The following is a 15495-nucleotide window of genomic DNA, read 5'->3' as shown; positions in this document are numbered from 1 at the left end:
TCACCCCTTTGTGGCTCTTGACAAGGTGCCATCAGCCAGAGGGCTGAGATTTGACACGACCTCTCCAGCCCTCGTTACGTTCTGCCATTCACCAGAATGCACTTGGCTGTCTTTGTGTCCTGCTTGGCTAATGCCAAGGCCGTCACCAGCGCGAACTCTTCGGTGCAGGAGAGGGAGGGAGCGGAATCGGCAGCCTGAGCTCAAAAGGACAAACCGCGCCGCCGCCTCCCCCTGCCCTGAAGGGAATCTGGAGCCGATTTCCAATTTTATAAAATTCCGTGTTTTTGCTATTCGTGGTGGAAAAACCCAGACAGACAAGTTCAACGTCAAATGGCGGACATGTGTGTGAAAAATAAAACGGGAAACAACATGATCTACATGCAACATGATCTCTTTCGTGCGAATACACGTGTGTGAAGGAGTATTGGAAGGACATGCATCTAAGTGTTCGCTGTAATGAAAGCGGGAGGTTTTTTCCAACCGGGTCCTTTCCTGTGTCTGCCAAGTGGTCCGGAGTGTCCGTTCTGCTCCGCACAAACGACCCATGATGTATCTGTCGGCTCTCACGCTGCTGTAACAAAGCACCACAGACCAGGGATTGACTCCCTCGCAGTCCTGGGGGCTGGGGATCCAGCATCCAGGCATGGGCGGGGGCCGGTTCTCCAGAAGCCTCTCTCCTGGGGCTCGCAAGACGGCCGTCTCCTCCCCGTGGCCTCGATGCTTGTCCCTCTGTGCCTGTCTGGGCCCTGATCTCATCTTATAAGGACCCCGTTCTTATTGGATGTGGGCCCCCCCCCCCATGTGATCTCACTTAATCACCTCATGGAAAACCCACCTCCAAACACAGGCACATTCTGAGATGCCGGGGGTCAGGGCTCCCTCCCACACGGGGATTTTGGAGAGGCTGCAGCTCAGCCCACAGCACACGGTACTGCGAGCAGTGAGCCTCCATACACCCGAGCCGCACTCGGTTGCAGGGGTTGGCAGGAGGACCACCAGCAGCTTGCCCTGAGCTTGGCGATCTCTGTCTCCTCAGGAAAGGCCGAGGGGAACGGCAAGATGCACATCACCCTGTGTGACTTCATTGTGCCCTGGGACACCCTGAGCACCACCCAGAAGAAGAGCCTGAACCACAGGTACCAGATGGGCTGTGAGTGCAAGGTAAGCTGGTGCCGTCTCCTGGGCTTTCCCTCATCACCTCTGTCTCCAGGGAGACTGCCGGGCTTTGATCCCTGGCTTTCCACGACCTCTCCAGCCACGGGGTCCTTAGGACAGGGCTCTGGGGAGGTACGGCCTCTACACCAGTGAGGCCGCTAGGCCAGGGACAGAGCCCCGAGGCATGCCCCTGCAGAGGGATATTTGGGAGGTCCGGGCAATCTAGCCATGTGGCCTGTATGTAGCTTCTAGGAAGGAGAGCCTCCCAGGGGGAGGAATTTTGTGGGGAGAACAAGATGCTGTGAGTGCTTTCTATGGATGCACAAATGCAAAGACTTGAGTGCCTTGGGAAAGAACGTCCCAGCCATTACCATGCCCTGGGGCCACGGAGAATCCTGACACCCCGCCCCCTTCTTAAAGGCAGCCCAGAGGGGCGCCTGGGTATCTCAGTCTGTTAAGTATCTACCTTCAGCTCAGGTCACGATCTCGGGGGCCCTGGGATCAAGCCCTGCATGGGGCTCCCCCCTCAGCAGGGAGTCTGTTTTGTCCCTCTCCCTCTGCCCCTCCCCCCTGCCCATGCTCCCTCCAAATAAATAAAATCTTAAAAAAAAAAAAAAGGCAGCCCAGAGGCGGGGCTGAGCACGACAGCTGGAGCAGTGCTAACGTTAGGCGCAGCCGCAGACAGGCCTCCACGGCCCCAGGCTTGGGGGCTCTCTCTCCTGCTGCCCTTCGTCCCCCCCACCGCCTGTGCCTCCAGCCCCAGCACAGGAAGCACCGTCAGGTGCCAGGGCCCCTCTGCCCCCAGAAGTGGGTCTGGGGCTGGAAGGCTGCAGGGACTGGCTTTTGCCGATCAGCACTCTTGCTTGTGCAGATACATCATCTCCAGCCCATCCCTCAGCTCATTCGAAATGTGAATTCTGACCCACGGCAACGTGGATGTGGAGCAAACGGCTCCGCGCCCAACATGAAATTAAAACTGAGTTCTTCAGTATCAAAACAAATGAAATCTTGCCACTTGCGGCGATCTGGCTGGAACTAGAGGGTATCACGCTAAGCAAAATTAGTCGGAGAAAGACAATTATTATATGATTTCACGCATATGTGGGATTTAAGAAACGAAACAGGAGCATAAGGAAAGGGAGGGGAAAACAGAACAAGATGAAACCAGAGAGGGAGACAAACCATAAGAGACTCAAGCATAGGAAAGAAACTGAGGGCTGCTGGAGGGGAAGGGTTGGGGGGAAGGGGTAACTGGGTGCCGGGCACTATGGAGGGCACGGGCCGGAATGAGCGCGGGGTGTTACACACAACTGATGTATCCCTGACCTCTGCCTCTGAAACGAATACTACACTCAGTGTTAATTCGCTGAATTTAAATTTAAAAACTTCAAAACAAAATAAAACTGAGTGTTTCCCTTTCCCCCTGTGGCCTGAGTTTCCTCCACCACAGTGCCGCTGGCCTATACCCCCAAAGCCCGTGCGTGCTTCGGAGCAAGACAGCATCCTTTTTGTTTGACTAGAACCCAGCTCCAGGAAATTTAAGACCCTCTGTGGTTGTTATTCTCCTCCCAGGAGGGTGGGGCTACGCTGAGGCCTTTGTGTCATGCTCAGAGGGGCCACCGGCCATCGCTGGGGGCACGGGGGCAGTGCCCAGGGGTCCCGCCAGGCCCCATCCCCCCCCGCCCCCCGCCCAGGCAGCCTGCCTTGCTGCTGTTTAGAGAGTAGGGGGAGCTCAGGAAAGGCTGCTGATGGAGCAGGTTCGACTCGAGCCCCCGTTTCCTGCCCCGCCGCTGTGCTCATGTGGTCATTCATCTGACAAACCGCCCTTGAACATCTTTGCCGGGTGCGTGGCTAGGCTCTGGAGATGCCTCCTTGAGTGGCCTCGGTCCCTGACCGGATCCGCCTCCGTGTCCCTCTTCCTAGATCACGCGCTGCCCCATGATCCCGTGCTACATCTCGTCTCCGGACGAGTGCCTCTGGATGGACTGGGTCACGGAGAAGAACATCAATGGGCATCAGGCCAAGTTCTTCGCCTGCATCAAGAGAAGCGACGGCTCCTGTGCATGGTACCGCGGAGCAGCACCCCCCAAGCAGGAGTTTCTCGATATTGAGGACCCGTAAGCAGGCCAATAGCACCCCTTTGGCCAACGGAAAAGCCTCCAAGAGTTTAGACTGGTCCAGCTCTGACATCCCTTCCCGGAAACAGCATGAATAAAACAGTCATCCAAGTGGGTCTAAATTAGTGTGAGTCTCCTCCCACCCCCATTTCCCTTTTAAATGTGGTCGTGGTCCCACACCCCATCCGCCAGCCTGGGCATCCTTGGGTGCGGGCAGGGGTGGGATGCATGGCCCCAGCCCCAACCCTGGCACTGTTAAGAACACTGAGCAGTCGGCCCGTACGTAGGAGTCCCCCATGCCCGGTCAGGGCAGAGCCTGGAAATGTGCATTTTGCAGAAAATTAGAGGGTCGTTGCAAGACTGTGTAGCAGGCCTACCAGGTCCCTTTCATCTCGAGAGGGGCATGTCCCTCGTTTCCTGCAGCTTCCACACCTCTGGCCCTACGGTGGCAGTCCCCGCCCTTTGCAGGTGCCCCTGTTTCCTCGGTGCCCATCACGGACTCCCAGTACCTGTGACTCCCGTAAATACAGAAGCAGCCCTGGACCAGTGGCTCGCTCTCGAAGGAGCCCCAGTTAATCCTGCTAATCCGCAGACTCGCAGTGGGAGCCACGCTCCAGGGCCTTGTACGATGCGGGTGACAAGCTTCAGCTTCGGCCAAGTCCTTTTCAGTCCCCCTACCACACACCCCGACCCTGGGGGAGTCCGTGGCATTCTGCCCCAAGGGCAGACGTTTGGGGGGACACTTGGCTCCCCTTGCTGTTTATTCCCAGGCTTCTGAAATCAGTCTGGCTTCCTCCTCCTCCTTCTGGCATCAGGCATCCAGCTGAGTTGCACACGTTGGCTTTGCAAGGCCAGTGGCACAGGCTGGTTGTGCTCTGTTTGCACATCCCGAGGACATCGAAAACCGGGTCCTGCTGTGCCCCCCCAACGCACCTCAGAGCCCCTCCTGAGCAGGTGCCACAGCTTTACCATGACACCCCCCCCTCCCCCCGCAAAGACGGACAGTCACTGCGCTGGGCATGGATTTCTGGGAGTGAAGTTAGCTGGGCGTGTTGGGAAGTCTTACCTAAGAAGAGAGAAATTGGGGAGGTAGGTGGGTTCGATGAATCTCTTTCTGGGCCTCCGGGATGCTGTGGCCAACATCTCATTTTTCTAAAGATCAATTCTCAGATAATCTGTGAACCCAAATCCCAGCTGTACCAGCTTCCACTTAGATTTGTCAGATTCGATCTCTCGGTCAAAAAACGTCCTAGGGGACTGTAGAACCTGTTCCCTGAGCACGGCTTTCTGCGGCCAGTTAAAAAGGGGATTAATGCAAGCAGAAATCTCTCAGTAACAAAAAGTCATCTTTTTCTTCCTACTTGTATATGGTATAAACCGTTCTGAGTTTTTCACGCACATTAGGCACGTACATGGACGCAAGCACATGCGCGAACAGACACACGCATGGAAACCCGAGTGTGTCAGCCTGTGAGTGGTCCTCCTGCGGAATGCTTCCCAAGTCACCACGTTCTAAGCATTGCTGTACACTCTGCGGTGACCCCAAACCACCCGTAAGACTCCTGACCCCCACGCGGGTAGCCCCCCATGCCTGCCGGGACCTGGTCAGCATAGATTTTGATGACTTCCCTTTCTAGGGCAGACTAGGGGAATAGCCAGGAATCAGCCCCCGCGTTAAGGGTGCTTTCATGCTGTACAGTGATAGAAAGTTTGTAAGATGTCATAATGGACCAGTCCATGTGGTTTCAGTATATACGAGAACACCAGATCCCTCCAATCAATATAACACCCCACCCCTGTTTGCTCCCTGTATGGTGTTATCATATGTAACATTTACTCCTGTTTCTGCTGATTTTTTAAATGTTTTGGTTTGTTTCTGACATCAGCTGTAATCATTCCCGTGCTGTGTTTTTTATTACCCTCGGTAGGTGTTAGACTTGCACTTTTTTTTTTTAAGGTTTCTGCATCGTGGAAGCTTTTGACCCTGAATGGAAAGCATGGTAGCTAGCCTATGATGGTGGATTCCTTCAGATCTTTTCTTTCCTTCTTAGAGTATGGTTGCTTTTTCCATCTGCTACCTTTTGTCCTCTGGTTCAAATCATTACAAAGTAAAGGATCTTTGAGTTGGTTGGTTCTAAAAGATGGTGCTTATACTCAGTCCACACACATTGGTCTTCTAGCCATGCTGAGCAGAAAACGAAAACAGAAACAAAAAATTCAAGATGAAGTGCCCGGTGGCAGGCAAGAGACAAAGCCGCCCAGATACCGTCAGAGTCAACAATTGCAACTTGCATGTAGTTGAAGAAGGCTCTCCATTCGGCATTGTTTAATTTATATGTTATGTTCTATGCACTGCTCATTCCTCCTTCCATTCTTGTCTTCATGCAAGCAACTCAAAATATTTAAAATGAAGTTTACATTGTAGTTATTTTCAAACCTTTGCTTGATAAGTATTAAGAAATATCGGACTTGCTGCCGTAATTTAAAGCTTTGTTTGATTGTGTTTGTTTTTGCTTGTTTTTTGGGGTTTTTTTTTTTTTTTTTTTTAACTTTTGGGCAATGTGTTTTTGCTGGAATATGAAGTCTGAGACCTTCCTGTGCTGGGAACACGTGAGAGCTGTTGAACGTTGACAAGCAGACTGCGCATGTCTTCGATGCTTTGTATCATTCTTGAGTGATCGCTCGGTCAATGGACAATAAACAGTATTATCAAGAACTTTGGCTCTGTGTGGCTATATCAGACGCTCAGAGGAGCCTGTCCCATGGAGGTGGACATGTGTCCCCAAGAGAGAGGCCCGGGTGCCTTGAGGGATCCACTGGTATCTAATCAGTGTTCAGACATCTCCCATGGTCTCTACAGTGCTTTCTTATGGCCCTCTGGCTTGCATCAGGAGCCTAATGAGGGCCATACCTGGCAATTGCTCTCGAGGCTCTTTTTTCTACAGGTTTTCCTCCCCTTCCCATCCCCGCTCTCCTTCTCTTAAGGTGGGAAAGATGCCTTCATCATAATTTAAACTTGACTCTGTCGTGCAAATGAACCTCCCCAACATTTGTGCCCCTCTGGACCTGCAGGCCCCATGGGGTCTTAGCAAACAACCCGCCAGAAGACGACTGCTACCCATTTCCTTTTTTTTTTTCTTTAAGATTTTATTTACTCATTTGACAGAGAGAGACACAGCAAGAGAGGGAACGCAAGCAGGGAGAGTGGGAGAGGGAGAAGCAGGCTCCCTCCGATGCGGGGCTCGATCCCAGGACCCTGGAGATCATGACCTGAGCCGAAGGCAGACGCTTAAGCGCCCCCATTTCCTTTCTTTTATGTAATTTAGGTCAAATGTGACTTCTGAAAAACACTTCTCATTATGGAAATTTTCAAACATATTTAAAAAATGCAGAGAATGATGTGACAAACTCCATGCACGCATGACCCGGTCATTATCCGAGCTGTCTCCATCTTCGCAAACAATTTTGAATCGGTTTGAAGACCCACATATGGGGAAAGCAGACTGTTAGGGAGTCTCCAGACACCATTCACCGCCCCCTCAGCCTCACTCATTCTGTGAAAGGAACGTGCATGAGGGTTTGGGTCTGAACCCCCAACAGACACGTGCAGGTTCAAAATGGAAACACAGCAACGGATACAGCAGGTTCCAATGTGAAGGGTCCCAGGGCCAGCCACCAGGCCTGGTTAAAACCTCTAGAAGTTTGGGTAGCATTAGCTTTTCCCTGATCTAACTTAACGACAAAACAGTGGAGCTACAGATCTTTTACTGGGGTCAGTTTTATTATGGACAACTTGCCATTACCGCAGATTCTACACGAAGACTTTGAAACTCCTGTATGAACAAGTTCTATCTTTAGCCTTGGGTTCGAGCTCAGAGCTGACCCACGCAGCTCTCCTTTGCCCCGCTCGGTAGCCGTGAGTCCTTTGCAGTGAAAGACAGCACTTTGATTTGGGGAAACCATCAGCTCCGATAGCAAATTTTCTCCTTCGGGAAACAAACTGGGAAAGAAAAAAGACATTCAGAAACACAATTCTGTTTTCATTCCATAACGACCAAGAGGAATATTCCTTTCCAATTAAGTGAAACAAAAATGTGAGGCAAATCCAAATCTGAGTCTGCAAAATGGTGGGGTATCAGGTGGGGGCCAATAACAGAGAAAGGTTGAGTGCTAAAGAGGGTTTGGGGATGGGATCCAAGACGGGGTGCAGAGGCAATGCTGCCTACAGGACCTGGAAATAAAGCCGAAAGCTTCATGTTTATTTTTAGCCCACTCAAGATGTTTTGCTTTACCCCTTCAAGCGAAGTTGGTGGGGGAAGTGGGGGGCTCCAGGTGCAAGATTCCAACCAACAAGATTCCAACCAACGGGGAGGCTCAGCAGAGACCTGGCCCCGGGGGTTTTTACCGAGTGCTAGTCATGCAGGCACTCTCTGCCCGGCACGTAGCAGGATTCCAGCCTCCCGGAAGGAAAGCCGATGTCCGGCATAAACCAACATTTGAGGCACAGCATCCATTCTTTTTTTGTTTGTTTGTTTTTGTTTTTTTAAGAAGGCTCCACACCCAACATGGGGTTTGAACTCACAACCCCAAGAATCAAGAGTTGCACATTCCACCGACTGAGCCAGGCAGGTGCCCCAGGATCCATGCTTAGAGAATGGGGGAACCCTCCCGAAATCCAAGTTCCCAGACACCAAGCCCGGACACAGGCCTTCTGGAGGAGAGCAGTCCCAGGCCTGCTGTGGGACTCTTGGCGTACACGGCCTGCCCCTTTCCTGTTCACGACCTTTCCCCAGGCTCAGGAGACTCCGATGCTAAACCCCCGTGGGCAACTGCTTAGCAAATCATTCTAGTAATAATAACCCCAGTCAAAGCTCACGTTGAGTCCATGCCAGGACTGGCACCAAGGGTTTCACATCTGTTTCCCTAAGTGACACTTGCCCACTCCAAGAAGTCTGTGCTCTCATCTCTCTTGGTTGGTTGATAAGGAGTCTGAAGCCTAGAGAGGTCAGTTTCCCGGGCACCTGGCCAGTATAAGCACTGGGGCTGGGATCGAACCCAGGCAGAGGCAGGGTCTGGCCTCCTTCTGCAACATCCCACGAGGATGGACCACGAGGACCATCAGCCTCCTCGAACGAAGATATGCCTCGGGTGTAAGCAGGTTACCCTCGGCAGGCTGCCTCGCACCTGGTGATGTTTGCCTTCCATCTGCACAAAGAACTGTATAGCGCTTTCCTTTTGTTTTATATTGTTTTCAGAACAAATGCAAATTTATCCCCTTTTCATGAGATTTGAAGGATAACTATAAAATCCCAATCTCATTTAGGACACACCAAAACACCTGTTACAAGTGGTAATGTGTGAACTTAAAGAGGGTAAAATTCAGTTGTCTGGAAGATTCATTTCTTTTTTTAAAGATTTTATTTGACAGAGAGAGCACAAGCAGAGGGAGAGAGAGGGAGAAGCAGGTTCCCTGCTGAGCAAGGAGCCTGATGTGGGACTCGATCCCAGGACCCTGGGATCATGACCCGGGCCGAAGGCAGCCGCTTAACCGATTGAGCCGCCCAGGCGCCCCTGGAAGATTCATTTCTATATAATTTATCTTCCAAACAGGGACACTTTTAAGAGAGAAGGAGGGTGCTTTCAACGAGTGGGGTCCATAGGTATAAACCAGGACTGCCCCGAGCAAACCAGGGTGTGGTGACGCCCGTCATTGTAGGACAGCTTCCCCAAGCACACTGGGTGTGTCAAACCCCCCTCCGCCGTGGTCCTAGATGCTAAGGCTTGGCGCTGGACACAGCACCCCAGAACACCCAGGCCCAAAAGACTTCCTGTGATCTGGCAGCAAAAGTACACCAGCCACGGATTTGCTGGGTGCTGTAGCAAATAAACCCGGCATCTCAGGGGCAAACAAAAGGTGGGCATCTCTTGCCAAGACCCGTGAGGATGTTTGCCGGGTGACCTTCTATGGGCAATTGGGCTCTTTCCCTCTGTGTCCTCACCATCTCCTGAAGCCTCAGAGTCCTTCCTTTTCAGCCAGAAAGAGGAGGGAGGGAGGCCTGGCAGATTCTCAGCCTCTGGCTTGGGAGTGACACTTGTCACTTCCTCTCCCAGGCTCTGGAGAGAATTAGTCACTGCTGAACTCACTACAGACAGCTTCTGGCCTGGGCCCCCTTGGCCTGTACCACCTCCTTCCCAGGCAAGGCCCAGACACGGTGAGGAACAGTCTAATAGAGCCTGCTCTCTGTACCACGCTGGGCAGCAATGGAGCTCGCAGGGTCCAATGCAAGGTGGTGCTCACGGGATTTAAGAGAAGGTCTTGAACACTCTTCAAGAATGTATGTTATGCGGGGCGCCTGGGTGGCTCATATGGTTACGCCTCTGCCTTCGGCTCAGGTCATGATCCCAGGGTCATGGGATCGAGCCCCACGTCGGGCTCCTGGCTCAGCAGGAGCCTGCTTCTCCCTCCGCCTCTCTCCCTGCTCATGCTTTCTCTCTCTCTATCTCTGTGTCTCAAATGAATAAATAAAATCTTAAAAAAAAAAAAAAAGAATGTATATTATGCAGTCCTGAGGCCAGACATGGATACATGTCTTGCTTCAAAAAGAACAGTAACAGCGCTGTGCAAAGTAACATGTTTCAGAGAACAACCAATGGGTCTCAAGGAAGGGAATGAAACCGGAAAGAGAGAGGCGGCGGGGGGGGGGGGGGGGTGAATTTGGGGGAAGGGAGGTGGGTTTGTGGCAAGGAGGGGTAGGTCTTGTGAGGACAATGGGGTAGGAATGGCGTCAGTAAAGGTTCGAGCAGGATTTCGGTGTCAGCAGTTGGGGACAGTTACTCATGTGCACACAGAGAAAATACACACCTGTGCACTTATGCTGGCTTCGTTTGTTTTTCAGAGAGAAAACTGCCCTGGGAGGGAAGGAGGAGGCAGGCCAGTGGCCAGCACAGGAATTTAAGGCCTGTTGGCTACTTTCTGGCCAAACCACCAAACACGTTCATGAAAAAGTAAGATCTGTATGGGCCAAATCCCATTGCAGGCCGTCTGTAGTCCAAGGAGAGGCGGTCCAGAACGGCCCTGGGAATCGTCATGTGGCTTTTCCTTGGGGAGCACAGCCAGAGGAGGGTAAGGACCTTCATTTGGCAGTATCTAGAAAAGAGGAAATGGTTAGGATTGTGTAGGCCCAGCTGGAGCAACTCATAGGAACCAAACCCAGAACGACTGATATAAAAGTCAGAATTATTAATTTACACTTGGAGATGTGAGTCATGTCTCTCCAGAAATTAGCACATCTTTGGCCAGCCACAGGTGACTTCTGGACAACAATACTGGTGATCTGTTAATGTACATTATTTCTTAAGGTAAGTTCTCATTTAATTCATTTTGGTTATAGATTTTTTTTTTTTTTTGAGACTACTTTATTCTTTTATCTCCAGTGTTTCTCTACTTTTCTCCTTCAGGATTCAAAGATTATTCAGTTGTCTCATCTTGAGCATTTCATTTTCTGTTTGGTTGCATTTCATAGACATTTATGCACAGTGTACCTGCAAAGCACTCAGATGAGTGAGACATTGTGAGAGCTTTACCAGTCATCACAGGGGAGGGAGAAGTCCAGAGAACATTCCAATTGAATGTGTAAGTGGAATGTGCAGCCGGCCCAAGGCAACACCAACCTAATGGCAGGGATGGAGGAAATCCAGAAAAACTTCCTGGAGGAGGTAGTGCCTGAGGAGGTTGTAGAAGAGCAAGTGGGAAAGGGAATTTAGGTCAAAGACCAGCCTGAGCCTGGAGCAGAGATAACCTGATTAGGGCCTAGGGGGCATTTGGATTTAGCTAAAGGATCCAGGGCAGGGAACGGCTGGGGAATGAAGAAGAAAAAGCAGGCAAGGAGCCAGCCTCCAGGGGCCATTAAGAGACCATTCTAAGGAGAGCTTGACTTTCCCATCAGCTTTGGGGGACGGGGAAGGGTTCAGACAGGTGCACAGTATTTTCAGGTAGACCTTCTAAACATATTATTCTATTTGGCAGTTCGAGTGATAGATTTGGCCATTCCAGTAATGCAGGTGAAGATGGAGAGGCACTCTATTTGGGCAATTAGATGGAGAGAAGAGAGCGGTTTGAGGAATATTTGAGAAGTAAAATTAGCAAAATTTGTTGATGGATGATTTACATGGGGGGGGAAGGAAATAGAGGGCACCAGGATGCTGGCCAGTAAGGTGCATGTTGGGGTCTGTATCAACCTGGGTCCAATCAGGAACACCAAAACCACTGTGTACAGTCTTTGAAACAGAGGGGATTAACACAGGGATTGGTTACATGGTGGTGGAAGCCAACTAGAGAACAAGGGGCAGCTGTTAGCACTTCTCGGACGGAGGGGCAGAGACAGGAGGCTGCCCTACAAGAGCCCAGGGAGGGAATGGTTTGGCGGGGGGGGGATGCTGGAGCCACAGTGCACCTCTCTGGATGGAGCCAGAGACTCCGTTCCAAGCAGAGAGGGAGGGAGAGAAAGGTCCTGGCTTCTCCTTTCCTTTGCCCTCCCGTCTCGCCAGTGACCCCCAGTGGCTAGATACTCCTGGACACCAGGGTGCCTGGAAAGCAGGAAAGGGCCAGGATTTGGTCTGAGCTCCAGCACAGCAGCCCAAGTGGGCAACAAGGTAGAAAAAGAGAGGCAGCTTAGGGGAGGTGGGCGGTGGGCGGTGGGCGGTGCACCCGTTTCGGGGCATGGTGAGTTTGAAGTGCTCATGGACCCTGCAGGGAGATGACCAGCAGGCACTTCCCAGACCTACCATTCCAAAGATCAGGGGGAGAGAGGTCGGCATCTGCACATGTGCAATTTACTGGACTATAGGCACAGTCTGAGTGGTGATAACCACAGCCATGGGTGCGCTCATGGGGTAGGTGCCTGTTACTTCAAAGAAACATTTAACTTTTCTTTCCAAAATGCTTGCATCATTTATACTCCCAGCCTCACAGAGTCTACTTGCTTCACGTTCTCTCCAACATGTAGTCTTTTTAATTTTAGCTGTTCTAGTGGGTGTGAAATGTCCCTCGGTGTGGCTTTAATTTGCATTTCTCTGGTAACCCTTGAGATTGAGCACTTTAGGAAAGGCCCATATGAACATACCTCAAGGAGATTCCACTCTGAGGCTTCTTGGAGAGACTCTGAAGGGGGAGTTAGGGTGGGAGTATGGCTGGCCAAAGGCTCCTCCCAACTTCTAGGTCTCAGATTACATTCTCAAGCAGGATGGAGGCCTTTCAGGCAATTCATCTGTCATCTCATCAGAATTTTGGGGTTCCTCTGAGGGCCTGAGCTACGGATGTGAACTTGGAGCCTGACAAACCTGGGTTGAAATCCTCACATCACTGCTTGCTTGCAGGGATGGTGTACACTCAGTTTTTTCATCTGTAAAATGGGAAGAGCATCTTTTTGTAGGCTTGTCACGAGGATTAAAGCATATAATGTTGACAAAGCAGCCACCTGGGTATCTGACACATAATAACAGCTCAGCAAATGTCTTCAGTTTTGTTAAGACCAGCTGGGGATCACCTTTGTTCCACAGATGAGGAAAGGGAGGCCTACGTTAGTTAACTGTCCAAAGCAACCTGTTAATAAAGGCAGCTTTGGGATAAAACCCAAGTCTCCTCATTCCCCAGCCAGCTGCCCCCACACTTTTAATCATTCTCCGATACACAGTATCAGGCATGAGGCCTGTCTTTTGTTTGAATCATTGTTTTGGGGCATAGAAGGCTCACACCAGGAAAAAAATCTCCATCTGAAGCTCTTGAGGATTCTCACAGGCTCAGTCTGAGTCTCCTACAGTATTGTTCCTGTTTGCTTTTTCAAGACATCAGCACCCACCCACGTAGGAACTCCAGGGTGAATGTTGTCCCAGATACACCTCTTGTCACTCTCCATCTCCATTCCCGGCTGCAAGGACCGTGTGGGGTGGGCACAGAGACTTGCTCTAGGTGGTTCACCCAGGAGCTCACCCAGCCCGCTCCAGACCTCCCGGCCGAGAAAGACCTGGCTGATAGTGTTGTGTGCACAAGGTTGTTGTGCGCACGGTCCGCGAAGGGCTCGGGGTCCACGGGGAGGGCCAGGTTGTGGTTTGGGGGTTAAAGTCATTTATTCCCACCCTCCGCCTCCGTGAGAGGGCCGCGGGCGTCAGGCTAGGAGCCGCTCCCTCTCCCCCTGCCCAAGAGAATGGGAAGGAATGATTCAGGTGAAAAGGATTTAAAAAAAAAAAAAAATACTGCAGAAGCAGTGCGTATTCGCAAGCATTCCACCAAAAGCTCAACGTAATGGTCACGGGGTAATGCTTTTGGAGGTCAGGAAGGGGGCCAGGGAACGGCAAGCGCCCCCACACCCCGGACATTTAGAAGGTCAAACGCCACCACTCCCCCCACTCTCCCACCCTTCATCCCAACAGCTCTTTGCTCGGCCTCCCCTGCTGCCCTCAGCGCTCCCCGTCCGTGTCTTGGTCACTAAAGAGACCCGGAAAGTGAGGCCCGGGCCCCGCGCCACCGGTTGGACGCGGGGCGTGCAAGGGGCCCGGGGTACGGGGCTGCGCCAGGTGCACACCCGCGTTAAGGACCCGGAAGCGGACGTCTCACATGCTCTCCGGGAACACGCCAGACTCCGGCCAAGGGGGCGGGGCGTCTCCGGCTCTGCGTGCTTGCGTCATCGCGTAGGCTGGCGGGGCCGCGGGGTGGAAGAGTGACGTATAGGCTGCGTAGAACGGCTGTGGGCGGGCCTAGGGAGCGAGGACGCAGCTAGCCCCGTCTCTTAAAGCCGCCACGACCTTTCGAGTCCGACAGCGGGGGCCACGAGTTGCGGCGCCTTTAAGCGTCGCCGTGACACGTGTGTGAGTCGCCCGAGGCCCGGATGGTGCGTGTGCAGGGCCCGGGCCGAGTAGACGACAGCGCCGCGGCCCTGCAGCCGGGCCCGCCGAGGGCCGGGTAGGCTGGGGCCGGGTCTCGGCGGTGCGCAGGCCGAGGGAAGGCTGCGCGTCCGGCCGGGTTGGAGGGCTTCCGCTGGGCCTGGGGCGCGGGAAGGTGCGGCCTGCAGGGGGGCGCACCGGGGGGGGGGGGGGACGTGGGCGCGCGGCTGCGAGGCGCTCAGGGGCCGGTGGGGAGGGCACAGGGCTACTTCGTTAGCGAGGAGTTCGGGGCTGCGCTGTCCGTCAGGGGCTCGGCGGTCCACGGGGAGGGCCAGAGGCGCACGGTCCGCGAGGGGCTCGGGAGTCCACGGGGAGGGCCAGGGGCGCACGGTCCGCGAGGGGCTCGGGGATCCACGGGGAGGGTCAGGAAGTCGCGGTGCGCGAGGACTCCGGGGTCCGTGGGAAGGTCAGGGGCGCACGGTCCGCGAAGGGCTCGGGGTCCACAGGGAGGGCCAGGGGCGCACGGTCCGCGAGGGGCTCGGGAGTCCACGGAGAGGCCCAGGGGCGCACGGTCCGCGAGGGCCTCGGGGATGCACGGGGAGGGTCCGGGACGCGCGGTCCGCGAGGACTCCGGGGTCCACGGGGAAGTCAGGGGCGCGCGGTCCGCGGGGGCTCCAGGATCCGCAGGGAAGGTCTGAGGCTGCGCAGTCCGCGAGGGGCATAGGGGGTCCGCAGAGAGGGTCCGGGAGGTATGCCCTTTGCTGTTCCCGGGGAACACGGACTGGTGGTGGATGAGAGAGCTGCCCCAGCCAGGAGCCCCAGGGAGTCGGGGGAGGCAACGGTGTGTGTCGGTCTTGGGCACAGTTGTTACCCAGAGAAGCATCACTAATGCAGGACCCAGACTTTCTCTGGAATAGCTTAAGTCAAAATCTGTTCTGTTTGGCAGCAGTGCTGAAATTTCTTTCCTCCCCCCGCCCCCCTTTTTAGTAATAAATGTGGGAAAGACTTAACCCTGGAGAAGGTAACCTTCTTCAGGGTCATGGTCACGGTGAATGTGAGCGGGTGGGGACAAGATGTGGGGTTTGAAAATACCCTTATTTTAGTCGGTAGTGTTGAGTCTCCCCTGGGGTACTAGGAGCTGGACGGAGTAGCATTCTAAAACCCAGAGAGGTGAGAGAGGAAAGCATCGTGGCCAGCCTGCTTTCTGTAAGAGATGCCTAGAATCAGGCCTCCAAGGAGAGGGAGGCTCTGCTTAGTCTTTTCCGACTGGGGCCTGGTGTTCTGCAGGCTCTGCAGAAGAGCCTGGAGGCCCCCTGTGAAAGTGCCCCAGGGAGGCCCGGGCTCT

The 15495-nt window shown here is 53.4% G+C and overlaps 2 protein-coding genes and 1 long non-coding RNA gene across 9 annotated transcripts in view; 2 read left to right on the top strand and 1 right to left on the bottom strand.

The window, feature by feature from the left end:
* The window catches only part of TIMP2 (TIMP metallopeptidase inhibitor 2), a 43815-nt gene extending 37827 nt beyond the window's left edge, over positions 1-5988 (top strand). The window contains exons 4-5 of the mRNA XM_027626259.2: positions 1037-1161; positions 3079-5988. Coding sequence (XP_027482060.1) covers positions 1037-1161; positions 3079-3276 — 323 coding nt within the window. The 3' untranslated portion in view covers positions 3277-5988. The remainder of the gene's footprint in view (positions 1-1036; positions 1162-3078) is intronic.
* A 520-nt stretch (positions 5989-6508) lies between these two features.
* Positions 6509-12670, bottom strand: LOC118356393. The gene is made up of 3 exons (XR_004819706.1): positions 12395-12670; positions 10135-10419; positions 6509-7272 (listed from the first exon to the last, which is right to left on the bottom strand). It is a non-coding gene; the product is annotated as an uncharacterized LOC118356393 (long non-coding RNA).
* Positions 12671-14038: 1368 nt separating this feature from the next.
* Positions 14039-15495, top strand: part of USP36 (ubiquitin specific peptidase 36) — a 36659-nt gene continuing 35202 nt past the window's right edge. For 4 of the 7 annotated variants that reach the window (XM_027625946.2, XM_027625949.2, XM_027625944.2 and 1 more), the window contains exon 1: positions 14067-14325. The gene's annotated coding sequence lies outside the window, so the exon portion shown is untranslated. Of the gene's footprint in view, positions 14326-15495 lie in introns of all 7 variants that reach the window. The other 3 variants (XM_027625942.2, XM_027625947.2, XM_027625948.2) reach the window with 2 other exon arrangements.

Source organism: Zalophus californianus, chromosome 16, assembly GCF_009762305.2.
Source record: "Zalophus californianus isolate mZalCal1 chromosome 16, mZalCal1.pri.v2, whole genome shotgun sequence".
Taxonomy (NCBI): Eukaryota; Metazoa; Chordata; class Mammalia; order Carnivora; family Otariidae; genus Zalophus; species Zalophus californianus.
This window is presented reverse-complemented; position numbering and strand designations above follow the sequence as displayed.